This window comes from Daucus carota, chromosome 4 (genome assembly GCF_001625215.2).
Source record: "Daucus carota subsp. sativus chromosome 4, DH1 v3.0, whole genome shotgun sequence".
Taxonomy (NCBI): domain Eukaryota; kingdom Viridiplantae; phylum Streptophyta; class Magnoliopsida; order Apiales; family Apiaceae; genus Daucus; species Daucus carota.
In genome coordinates this window covers 31,761,305-31,775,020 of record NC_030384.2, presented here as the reverse complement: position 1 = coordinate 31,775,020, position 13,716 = coordinate 31,761,305, and the positions used below count along the sequence as shown (strand labels likewise).

The window sequence follows — 13,716 nt, the reverse complement described above, 5'->3', positions numbered from 1 at the left end:
GATATTCTTGTAGATGAAATATAAGGATATACAAGTATAGCGGAACATACGAACAAAACGGAAAAAACGAGTCATGCTGGTAACATATTATATATATTATACAAGAGAAGTGTATATGATATAAGAGTTGTGTTTTATAAAATTAAAAAAATGAAAATGTAGTAAAAATTATATATTTCTTGCATCTTCTAAACACGTACAAATAATTTTATATAAATCTTAAAATACCAATGAAAAGTCAAGAATTTCGAATGTTAATAGATGAAAAATTAAAAGTCAAAAACCATGGGAGAAATCAAAGAACCATTCTCATTTCATAACAAATTACAGATATTATTACAAAACTACTAACCTAGTATGTATAAAAAATTGAAAACTATTCCTGCACAAGTGCTTTTCAATCTAGTGTCTCAAATAGCAAATTTAACAAGAGTATTACTCCCTCCGTCCCATCCATTTCTTTACACTTTCCTTTTTGAGGTGTTCCATCCAATTCTTTACATTTCAAAACTTACCAAAAATAGTCAATGGGTCCCACCACTTCTCCACTTTTTTTTCCTTTTCACACTACTTTTACTCCACTATCTTATTTTTATACATTAAAAATCAATGGGTCCCACTACTTTACCCATTTTTCTTCCTCTTTTTCACTACTTTATACATATTCCTTAACCTCCGTGCCCAACCCATTTGATAAGAAATGGGTGGGACGGAGGGAGTAATTGTGATAATATTTCGGATCACGTCGCGTATGGCATTAATGCAAAGGCAGCCCGCGTATGTTGTACTAGTTGGAATAAATATCGAATACAGCACCAACTGTAATGTCACATGTTTCATTAGTACTACTGTATTACACTTGCACCTAATCTTTGATTTCATTAAATTAATTTTCCGCCCTCAAGTTGCTGCTGGCAGAGACAGAGAGAGTAATAAACTTGGCGGAGGGGGCATGATAACGCATGACCGTCAAAACGCTCCGTTCAAGACAGCCGCAAGCTGCTTCACAGAGTAAAATGCTCATACCGATAATTCAATTTTCTTGTTCTACAATACAGGAGTACTCCTCTGTCCCATTTTAACTGATGTTTGACTTTTTAACACGTATATTGAAGTGTAAAAAAATAATATCTACATTCAATAAAAAATTTCAACTCTTATATCAAATAAAAGTTTAGACTCTAAAATTTTATTTGATATAAATTTTATAAAAAATAATCATGTTTAGATGTAATTTTTATAACATCTTAAAATACGTGTAAAAAAATCAAAAGCAGTTAAAATGGGACGGAGGGAGTATATGATAGCCGCATTAATATTTTTCACAAAAATCCAGAGACAACAGTTTCTGCTTTTTATATAATAATAAGAAGTTTTGGAAAAAAAAACTTTGAAAATTAGTTTTAGAATAATATATATAATTTTAAAATAAACGAAATTAAAATAATGATTTTTTTATCAAGTTTTCTATGCGTTCATGACCACAAATTAACAAATATTTTTGGATAATTCACGAAATTTTATCAATTACGATCTCCTTATTATTAATATCATTTTTTTTCATCTAAATAAAAATTAATGTTGAGTGTGCATGAACACACATCACAAAAACCCTTCTTACATCTACAGTATTCAATACAAGTAATAATTTGGTATGAATGCTTGCCTAGCAAAATACGCATAATCATGTGAAGTGCAGCGATATTATTTCTCCAAATCCCATTATGCATTGTCAATATTTGTCATCAAGTATAATGATAATGTTCGATCCCAAGCAATGTATGATGAATATCTTGTATAACATGCATGTATAATAAAATAATTCTACGTACACACTGTCTTCACTCTCGAATGAAATAAAAAAAGATTAAACCCTGAAACTGCGGAGGACCTAGGTGCTAATCAGAAAATCCCGTAAAACAAAATATATATAGCTGTAATATATGTAGTTGTATAATGGCTTTGATTATAAAGCTATGCAAGTCAAGTTCTAGAAGCTCTTCCCAGCACCGAGAAAAATCCAACGAGATCTTTCCTGTAAGGCAAAAAAGATTTTCTCTTATCGCCTTCCTTTATCGATCTGTTCTGAACATAAAATAACTCGTGCGCCGATGACGCCGGTGCCGCCTTCACTTTTCCGGTCACTCTTCCCGGTGATTTACGATAATCGATCTTATTCGATGATTTATCGATCTTCGCTGAAAATAAATAAGACTCTTTTCCGTCGCTACTGCTCCGGAGCAGATCGCAAATCTTGAACCGCTTGAATAAAACCGATCCGGTCGATCGGCTCTTCTTACAGTCACTCGGCGACGGTGACGATCCCACGCCTTTTCTCCGCCACATGCAGGAAGGCTCCGCCGCCTCATCGTCGGACTCGTCGGACGACGACGTGGAGATCCGATTTTCTCGCTCTTCTTCCAGAAACAGAGTTTTTAACGGAACCACAAGGACAGAATCGTCAAGCTTTTCAATTTTTTTATCGATGTCGTTATGAAGAGCTTCACGATTAAAAACCGGATAAACCGCGGATTTCCGCACGGCAGGAGAACCGGATTCGAACTCGAATAAATCGTCGTTTTCGTCTTCTCCGATACTGCTTTTATAATCGTTGCTAACTCTTGTCGCGGTCTCGACCGATCCATCCCGAGTGTAGCTGCTGAATGTAGGACACAGCAATGGAGTTTCGCTCTGCGTACTCATAGTTATTTTTCTGAAACAATATATGAAAAAGAGGTTTGTATATTGTAGTATATAAAGATGGTTTATTTGGATAGCAAGTAATGTTAACAAATAAGATTGTGATTTTGTTTGGTTGAGGAGGGAAGGAATTTATACGGAGTGAAAGTGAGTTAATGTGGTGTGGGGCAGGGGGTGCGGGTGTGAGCACTTTAACTCTCCACTGGGGAAGTTTCATCAAGTTGACGCTCTTTCCTTTGTACGATTTGTTTATTAGGGAAGGATTTTAGCGAGTATTGGACTGGTGCGGTTATTCACACACGCTACACAAGGAAAGTGCACACGTGTAGAACGTTATTTATTTGTTTCGGTTTTTGTTTATTAATATTTCCTGTCCTGCATGCAGATATACATAGTAACAACAAGGGTTTTGTGTTCTTCCATGCATGTAAAAGAGATCTCCGAATTATTTCATTCCAATAAAAAATTGGGTATGTATGGTATATAATACAGTTTGTTAGTTTGATTATACTTTTTATTCATGTTTTAAATTAGAGAAAATAGATATTTATGTCAGCGAACTTATTATGTTTTTGGATATTTATCACTCAACTAATTTTTTTTCGTTTCAGTCACTGAAGTTAGGTTCGGATTTTTTTTGTCACTGAAGTTAGGTTCGGATTTGAATATTACCATTATATTAATTCTTTGTAGTATTATTAAAATTTAATAATAATTTGTAATATTTTGATAATTTGATATATATCTATCTTTATATATATATATTACTTTTACGTACTCATGATCGTTTATCTTCGGTGATAAGAGTTTGATACGCATTTTATGGTTTCTAAAAGATGTAGTCTCATAAATTATTTTATTTTTTCTTCCGAATAAAAATTTAGTGTTTGAATTTTTACACACAAAAAGAAAATCTCATAAATCATCGAAGATTTAGTTTTCCTCTCTATTTATTTATCTTTATCTTGAAAATTATAATAAGATAAAATTATTAAAAATTATGAAGATAAATTTAAGAGAGATCTTAGGCTGAACTTGGTGATTGAAACTTTACTAGTGGAAGATGATGCATCGTATCACTCAATTAGACTTTATTTTATCATGGAGAGGATGAATTATTTGAAGTCATTGATTCATACTGTTGATTTAATGAATTTCTAGAATTCTAATTATGATTTTTCATGATTTTAATATTATATCGCCTCATTTTATGTTATTATTGATATATATAAAGATATAAACATACATCATATTATCAAAATGTTATATACTATCACTATGTATTAAGGATGCTACAAAAAATTATCATAATGCTAATAATCATATCCGAACCCATGTTAGTGACTAAAAACAAATCCAAACCTAACATTAGTTACTAAAAGGAAAAAAAAATTTAGTTGAGTGGCAAGTTTCTAAAAACATAAAAACTTGGGTGACAAAAAAATCTATTTTCTCTTTAAATTATTACAAAATATGGATTTTATTTACATATTTACCTATTTTATTCTGGAAAACCAAACTTTTATAATAATATGATTGGAGAAAATTTTGCTTTTTCGAAGTCATTTATAGCAAAATTGGGAGTTTCTTGATATTCTCATTGTATTTATTGTTTTGATTATAACTGAAATCCGACAAATCCGTTTTTAAGAGTTTTGAAAATAAAATTAATATATAAATTTTATTCATAAAAATTTGAAACATAAGTCTGCGAATGAAATAGCGCACTTACTTAGCAAAAACATTAGTTCTTTGACAGAATTCAGGGAATGGAGCTCCTGTGCTCCAGATTTCGTTTTGGATGTTTTTAGTGCTGATTTGAATTAATGTAAGTACTTTTGGTTAAAAGAAAAACTATATTTTCTAAAAATAATATTAAAATATGGGCCGAATTACAAAAAATTGTACGGATAAGTGGGCCGGGAGAGTAATTAATATGTTAAGAGCATCTCCAAGAGACTCTTCATTTAGGCTCCTAACTTGAGATTTGAGGAGGGAGAAGCAAAATGTTGCTCCAAGATAGGGGTGTCAAACGGATAATTCGGATACGGATCTGCCTGTATCCGTATCCGGATCCGAATCCGAAAATCCATATCCGTATCCGGATCCGAATCCGAAATTTTTTAAAGGATGATATCCGAATCCGGATCCGACGGATACTATCCGGATTCGGATAATATCCGGATCCGGATCTGATTTTTAATCAGAATTTTTATTTCTTTATTAAAATTTCTAAAAAATCATAAAAAATAGTAAAAATTAAAAATTAATTTTGAAAACTGAGTAAAAAAATTAAAATCATTAAAAAGGTTTATATTAATTTAAAAATTAATTCTTATTTATCTTTCAATATAAATTTGTTATCTTTAAAATATTAAACTCAAATAAAATTATGATTCTATAATATTTTAAAGTTATACAAAATTTATATAAATATATTATTTTATGTATACATATATAAATACACACATTATATAGTTATTTAATAATAATAATAAATATATATATATATATATATAATATTTAATATCATATATATTTAATTTCGGATTCGGATATTATCGGATACGAATATGTCTATATCCGTATCCGTATCCGGAATTGTCGGATTCGGATACGGATAATTTTTCGGACGGATATCGGATTTTTCGGACTTTTTTGACAGCCCTACTCCAAGAGACTCTTAAGTGGCTCTTAAATCTTAAGAGCCTTTTGTTTCTCTCTCCTCTCTTCTCAAAGTTAAGAGCCACCACATGGCTCCTAACTTATTTTTTCACAATAAAAAAATCCTTCCCTCCAATCAACCTCCATCTTTCCCTCTCTTTTGTTATAGTGGAGCCCAATATATGAATAAAATATGAAATAGAGAAGAGATGTAGAGAGTATTGTTGGAGTTTACACTCTTAACTTTGTCCTAAATTACTAAGAGCCACATTTTTTATATTATATTTAGGAGCCAACAAGGAGGCTCTTGGAGATGCTCTAACAGTAAGTGCTGGGCTAAACACCTGTGAGTTAGCGGTGAGGAGTGGGAATAGATGTTAAATGAGGAAAAGGATAATGAAGCACGTTGACATAACCGGAATAAATTATTAATAAATTCAGAAATTCCTATCATTACCAGCCCAGGTGAGAAATCAAAGTGAAAGCAAAAGTGAGAGTGAGAAAACTGGAACAAACAGAGAAAGAACGTACAAAGTACCAACCGTGCCGGGAGCCCGGAACTGTGTTAAAAGACACGGGAGTATAAATTTCGAGCTTTCTATCCGTGCATCTGAGTTTTTTAATCACAAAAGTCTTTTACAAAACTAGTATTACTAATGCCCTTAGGGAATTTATAGGTGATTCTATAGTTGTCATGATTATAGTAATTGTTATATGTATACGCCTATGCGGTGCTTAACCTTCTTTCATATTTCTCTCGTCCTATAGTCCTATTCATGTTAAGGGGAAAAATATCAAATTGGTGATTTGTTCTATTCAAATATATCAAGTAAGTTATCATTTTTCAATTTGACTCAAATTGGTCACCGAAGTGACTCTTTTGTTCAACCCGTTATTGTCAAACAAACGGACCGGTCATTTTTAACGTTAAACGTCAAAATAAATATTGTATCAGTAGAATACCATCACGTGGAGATGAGTTGGCGTATTTACTAGATTAAGACAAAATAAAACTTAAAGAATCTCAAACAAATATACACATATACATATTGCGTAGGAACTCAAAGACATATATATATACACATGTATATTTATATATGGGATAATTAATTTATATGTTCTTAAACTTTGGTCCATTTTTGATTCGCGTCATTGAACTAAGTTTGTCAATTTACGCATCCTCAAACTTTGTAAATTTCCAATTCAGGTCCTTCCGTCAATTTTTGACTAACGGAAGTTAGTCAATTAGGGTTTTCAATTTGATGGTTTTCGATTCGTTCATGGATTGATGAAATTGATGGTATGGGAAGTTTCGGGAGGTCAAACCGAACAGATTAATGTAGGTTTGAATGATGAGGATTGCCGGAATGGTGACAATGTCTCCGCCGGCCGGAAAATGGCCATTGATTCCGGCCACTATTCCGGCAATCCTCCGTCATTGAAACCTACATGAATCTCTTCGGTTTGACCTCCCGAAACTTCCCATACCATCAATTTCAACAATCCATTAACGAGTCGAAAACCCCCAAATTCAAAACCCTAATTACTAACTTCTGTTAGTCAAAAACTGACGGAGGGATCTGAATTGGAAATTTACAAAGTTTGAGTATGCATAAATTGACAAACTTAGTTCAAGGACGCGAATCAAAAATGGGCCAAAGTTCAAGGACGTATAAATAAATTATCCCATTTATATATTTGTCTGAGATTTTTTGGATTTTATTTTGTTTTAGTCTAGTCATTATGACAACTCATCTCCATGTGGCGGTCTTCAGTTGATTTAACGTTTATCGCTAAGAACGACCGTTCCGCTTGTTTGGCTCTAACGGACTGAACGAAAGAGGTGCTTCAGTGACCAATTTAAGTCAAACTGAAAAGTGGTGACTTACTTGATATATTTGAATGGAACGAGTCACCAGTTTAAAATATTGACTGGGTTGTGACTTTGTGCCGAGGGCGCTAGCCTATTCTATAAGTGGATGAGGGGATGAGCTATTTCGTCCATGTGGGGCTTGGTCTCTATTTTCGGGAATGACCAGATGTTGAGAAAACTGCCACGTATCTGGTTTCTTCGGGCTAGTCAGTAAAGTGCTTACAAGAAGTTCTTTAGCTGCTTGTGAAGCAGCTGAGTTTTCGGATTATAACTAAAAAGGGCTCACGGGTGCCCCTGGCTCTGGGGCTCCTCTGGAGCTCGTCTTTTTTAGAAGGGGTTCGAAAGTGGACTCAAGAGCTTGCGGTTTTATGGGCCATCAATTACCAATTAGTCAAATAATTTTGAAACCTTTTTAAATAATATTCTGTGTGGAGAAAATTACAAGGGAAAAAAATGAAATCCTAATTTGCGAATTTCATTCTATGAACTTTCTTCTTTCTTTGATTTTACAAGCAACGAGGTGAGCCGGAAATTGTTGTTAAAATATAATACTAACCCCGTTCCAATTATTTGTCTTATTTGATTTTTTGGGTTAAATTAGCTAAATTTTAAATGAAGTTTCTATCTATTAAATAATTAAATTTTTTATTAAAAACATATTACGGCCAAATTTTGTTCACCGACTGCTCGACTCAATTACGGCCAGAGGACTTACTGAATTATTAAATATGATTCCTTGTAATATCTTGAATTACTTTTTGTTACTCCCTCCGTCCCCCTGAATTGTATACATTGGGGGACGGGGACGCGGCACGGATTTTAATGCTCCTGTAAAGTGTAGTTGTGTAATTTATTTTTAAAATTTTCTTTTTCTGAATTAAAGTTTGGATGTTATATTTTTATTCAGAAAAAGAAAATCTCAAAAATAAGTTACGGAACTATATTTTATAAGAGCATTGAAATGCGTGTCGAACAGTTGAAAAGAAACGTATACAATTAAATGGGACAGAGGGAGTAAAACGAATCAAATTGAGTTTAATTAATCAAAAGTTTGATCTCGTACCAAATGCCATGTCGTCGGCGCTAACTCCAACCAAGCAGACTCATTAGTCATTCATTTAGTCATTCACAAGTGATGTGTTCCGTGACGCTAAAATGGCCTCGTCTAATCAAAAATTAAGGTTTTATGACTTCGTGATCACGCAGCCAGGTTATTACAGGAGTATTTTACTATGATATCGTTCACTATAATTGTAGCATTTGGTATTTTGCTTTTAAATAAGCCAGCATGTTCTTTTGTCTTCTGAGACTTAGAACTTTAGACATGTATCTTGACATATAATTTTCTTAAACACGTAAAAATAATATTTAGTGCTGGCTAGTTTAATTGAAGGATTAATAACCTAATAACAAAATTAATCAACTGAAAATCAGAGAGACCTCACGAACCATCTAGAAGACCAGAAGCGCATGTATATACAAGTACGAACGATTCCATGCATATCTATTATTAAAATATTAAGAATGATAGCAAAGCCATGACGGATGTTCAACGCAAATCATTGATATCATGAATTTTTTAGCAAGTAAAATGATTAGGCCTTAAAAGACACTAAATCCAACATAGTTAGAACCTAGATTAAGTAATAATAATAATCGATAAAATAATATCTTTATTATAATAATATTTTGTTCTAGTCCCAATATCATAATGTAAATAATATAACTTTACTTTTAATAAAATAATAAATTCGACAAAATAACTTTTTTTTTGTCCCAATATACTTTAAAGAGGTTTATGTGTATATCATACAAAAATAAAAGCGTCCCTCGAAGAAAATATGACTAACATATATGACCAAATTACAGTTAACAAAAGTATTTGACTTCACTATCTCTCTATAATTGCTTGGTCCGAAGTCACGAGTTGAAATAATGAACTTTGTTTGGCATGCAAGCAGACTATTATATTTGTTTGTTATTATTTCACTAACCTGTTCTTTATTTGAGTTTCCTGGAATTGTGTTTGTAAAATTAATTATATTGATCAACATGCCTCATTAATATGTTATCATTTCATTAACTCATGCTTCACTCGAGCACGGTGTATATATGTGTGTAAAATTATGTAAACTCCGACACTCGGATCTTTATCCGCGGATTTGCTCATGATCATAAGCTGCTATAAATTATATTATTTTTTGGGTCAGGGTTTAAGCAAGTTAAATCAAAGAAGTGTTTGAGTTTGACCATAACCAGGTATGCATGTTCGCCTATCTGTCGCCGTGCAAGGACGTGTAGTGTTATTTAGTATATTTTCCGAAGACTCAATTAAATTAAATTAATTATGACGATCCGATATGGAAATGCAACCTATTAGCCGTCATCTTCCAGATCTGTTCATACATATTTATGATTCTGGTTCGTGACACAAGAATTTTATTGGAAAATTTTGTACCGAATAATTTAATTCTAAATTTTTAATAATATACATAAAGTATTAGTGGGACCGGCTATTTTAGAATTTTCCTGTCCAATATTTTCTTCTAATATGTCACTAATAAATATGTTTGTGTCGTGAATAGTTTTAACAAGTTACTTTGAAAATTTTCAAATAAATTTGTTAGAATATAATATGATCCTGATAAACCCTCCACCTCATTTTGAGATTTTATGAGAATTGATCACCTAACATGATATCAGAGCCAGGTTCGTGGGACTTGAGATTTTAAGAGAATTGGGCTCTCGACAAAATTTAGTTAGATATGAATTGCAAAAGCACTTGTAATCCGCCCAACCTCATTTTAAAGATTAACTAATTTAAAATCTTGGCAATGCGCAGACACTTTGTGAGGACGACGGCTCGCAAGTCGCAACCACCCTCAAGTCCTCAACTGCGTGTAGCTAATCATCAAGGCATGACTGCGCCCCTTACTACATGCATCTGTACATACAAAAGAGTCAAAACACAGATTCTGTTTATTTGTATATAGTCAATCTAATCAATGTTATTATTGTTATTTCTTGATACGAATTCAAAGTTCTTTTTCCTGCCTAGTCTTCATGCTCTTAAGTAAATATTAGATATTCCTAAAATATTAAATTATTATATAAATAGTTAAGTTTGTTAAGTTCTATCGTATCTTTGTACGAATATCTCTATGCAATAAAAAAATAGTTTATACCGTCTAACTCTAGCTCGCATATAAGAATCTCAACTTGAATTTTACATAATATTATCCCCTACGAAACTGGTTCAAGACTCAAATTTAAATTATGAGGCATTTTTAAAAATCATAAATACATTTTGGCAGAGTAAAGGACGTCAATATCTTGGTTTTCCAGTGATTTTTTATTAAGCAAATTATTTACTACTCCCTTCGTCTCTTAATATTTGGTTTTCCGGTGATTCTTTTTTAAGCAAATTATTTATTACTCCCTTCGTCTCTTAATACTTGATTTTCCAGTGATTCTTTATTAATCAAATTATTTACTACTCCCTTCGTCTCTTAATACTTGGTTTTCCGGTGATTCTTTATCAAACAAATTATTTACTACTCCCTCCGTCTCTTAATACTTTTCATGTGTCTGTTTTTCACGTTTGCCAACACACTTTTGATCGTAAATATCTTCAATTTTGTATTAGCATTAAATATAAAAATTTCACCACTAATCCAACAAAATCACTTATGAATATATTTAATTTTATTGATTAGATGTAAATTAAAATAGTAATTTGTCTCATGTTATGAACGGTACCGACATCACAGACAGGAAACGAAAAAAATAAACGGAGGGAGTGCTAGAATTAATGCTGATCTTCTGACTTGTGAGTGGGTCGTTGGAAGTTAAGCTAGATTCGGCTGCATGAAAACTTTTTTTTTTCAAAATTATAGAATGATTGACTGATTGTAGTTTATAGACTCGCAGTAAACAGATAAGCACAGATCTTGGGAAATAGAAGAATATTATTAGTGAGGATTAGATTCAAAACTAATCACTAATCGCTATTAGGACGACTGATGCATCCATCCTCTCTGGTCACCATGCTTTTGGGAGAACTCAGATGCATACAACCTAATACAGTTGCGCCTGTGCTTGTTAAGTATGGCTATATACTCATGACATGCATACATGTATCTGAGAATAGAGAAATTAATACTTATATAATTAATATATCAAGTAGAAAATATAGGAAAACTCAACATACTTAAAAACTTGTAAATCATGGCAAATTATAATAATGTATAATATATTTATAGAGTTAAGTTATATGGAGTACACAAAAACATTAGAGTATTGAAGTACAAGTCTTAATTTTTTAGTTTCATCATAAATAATATATTTGATTATACAAATTTATATACAATCTATCATTTATAAGTTGTCTTGCACATAATTATCTATCAATCGTTAATATCTTTCAACTCTAACTAGTATTAATATTATTGTTCTGCTTATTAGTTATATTGCAGAACGTAGAGTCCTGTAATTTATAAAAGTCATTATTCTACCTTTTGATTACGATGTTTATGTTGTGTAGAACATAATGTGCTGGTTATTAAATGTTTACGAATATTATTGAACAAAAAAATTGAAATTTAGATGAATAGATTGCATTTATCCAACTTTGTACTCCAATACTCCAATGTTTTTGTGTACTCCATAGAATTTTACTATATATTTATAATATATATTATGTATATATTTACAATATTTCAATATATAAATAATAGTATTTAAATAAACAGTGGAAGGGGATTTTTTTTTTTTTTTTTTTTTTTTTTGAAAATGAGAATGAATCTCAACGAATATGAATCAGCAATTCACCGTGATAATTCTTTCATTCAAGAAAGCTTATTATCTAACCGTCGGACATGCAAGATGACCGGGGAAATTTAGACAATAAAACTTTAATGTCCGAAAAGAAAACCGGTCTTCTTCCAAGAATCCTGAAAATAAAACAAAGGAAACAAGAAGAATATAAGTCGATATATATAACAGATTATATCAAAATATTCTCACAATCATGATAACTCATAATTGAGACAATTAAGCTCTTAATTAAGGCACAATTAATAAAATATTAATGTCCTTAATTAAGACACAATTAACGCCCTCAATTAGGGCACAATTAACGCAGGCACAAATTAAGCCCTCAGTTAATAGGCACAATTAACGCCCAATTACGAGGCACATTAAACGCCTTCCTTCTTGAAACCGGATTCCCTACCGATCCCGGAACCGCCGTCACCGCCACCCTCGGCCACCACCTCTGTGCTATCTCTCCCGCACACGACTGCTTCGATCAAAATTGAGTAAGGTGTATAGCATGCCATCGATCCTATCATCCGATCTTGCTTTTATCCAGAATTACGAAACAAATATAATCTTCATGAAATTTATGAATTAGATAGAGATTCCAACGAGACATATGATAATATGAGAGAGAGAAAGAGATTGCGATGTCACTGATTCATACACACACAAGGTTATGTAGTCTGCACACGAACATTAGGCTATAACCTTTAATTTATCATATTAGTGCTTATGACAAACCACACAATACAAGTAGAGTACGTAAACAAACAAGAAGAAAAAGACAGAATCTTCCCTTGTTACGATTGACGCAGGCGCATCCTCGAGTGCGTAAACTCATATACACATTCACACTCATGAACATCCTCCACGAGATTTGATCGACTGATTCATGCCAAAAACCGCCATACATGACTCTGATTGACAGGAAATGGTTGATTTTCTGGTGGAGAGATGGGAACAGGAAGGCTTATATTGATTCAGACCACTTAACATACTGTAATCTGTTTAATTTTTGGATTGGATTTCATGAAGCTATGCTACATATGCAGGATTGGTGCTGCGCTTAGAACTGAAGTGAAGTCTGTAAGGTCCGCATAATTAGTGGAAGGGGATTGATCAATCATGATCAAGCATATACACGTTTTAGAAACCAGCAAGAACTCTTATATTATTGTTCATTTTCTTTATCAATATAGTTCGGGTTTGTCTAGTATGTGCTCAAGAGCACGTAAGATTTATGAATTTGAAAGTTTTTGATTGATGTCGTTGTTGTAAATCCAGGAAGTCCACCATTATTGGGGAATATAAACTAATCAAAACAAGAAAAATTTATCAAATTTTGTGCTTATTGTGTGACCATGGACACATCATAAAACCATATCATACTTGTGGGCTGGTGCCTGTATGGCTGTATAAACTTTTAACTTAAAGTGTAATTGAAGAACAATGCAATCATTACACAAGCTAATTGGCCATTGTGGAGCTAAAAGGTGGTTTATTTCCAGTCTAGATATTCGACTACAGGGTTATATAAACGTGACTAAATTGCAGTAGAGCTTGATAGCAGTCGCCTTTGAGCCTGTTTGTCCGATTTAAAAAATTGTTTACAATTTTAAACTAAAAAATGTTTCTTCTGTGTAATATATCAAAAACTGACT

At 32.4% G+C, this 13,716-nt stretch overlaps 1 protein-coding gene across 1 annotated transcript; it reads right to left on the bottom strand.

Annotated features, from left to right (window-relative positions):
• Positions 1 to 1,983: 1,983 nt before the first annotated feature.
• LOC108217714 (uncharacterized) lies at positions 1,984 to 2,703 on the bottom strand. The gene has a single exon (XM_017390593.2). The coding sequence runs from the start codon at positions 2,701 to 2,703 to the stop codon at positions 1,984 to 1,986; it is 720 nt and encodes a 239-aa protein (XP_017246082.1).
• Between the last annotated feature and the right edge of the window lie 11,013 nt (positions 2,704 to 13,716).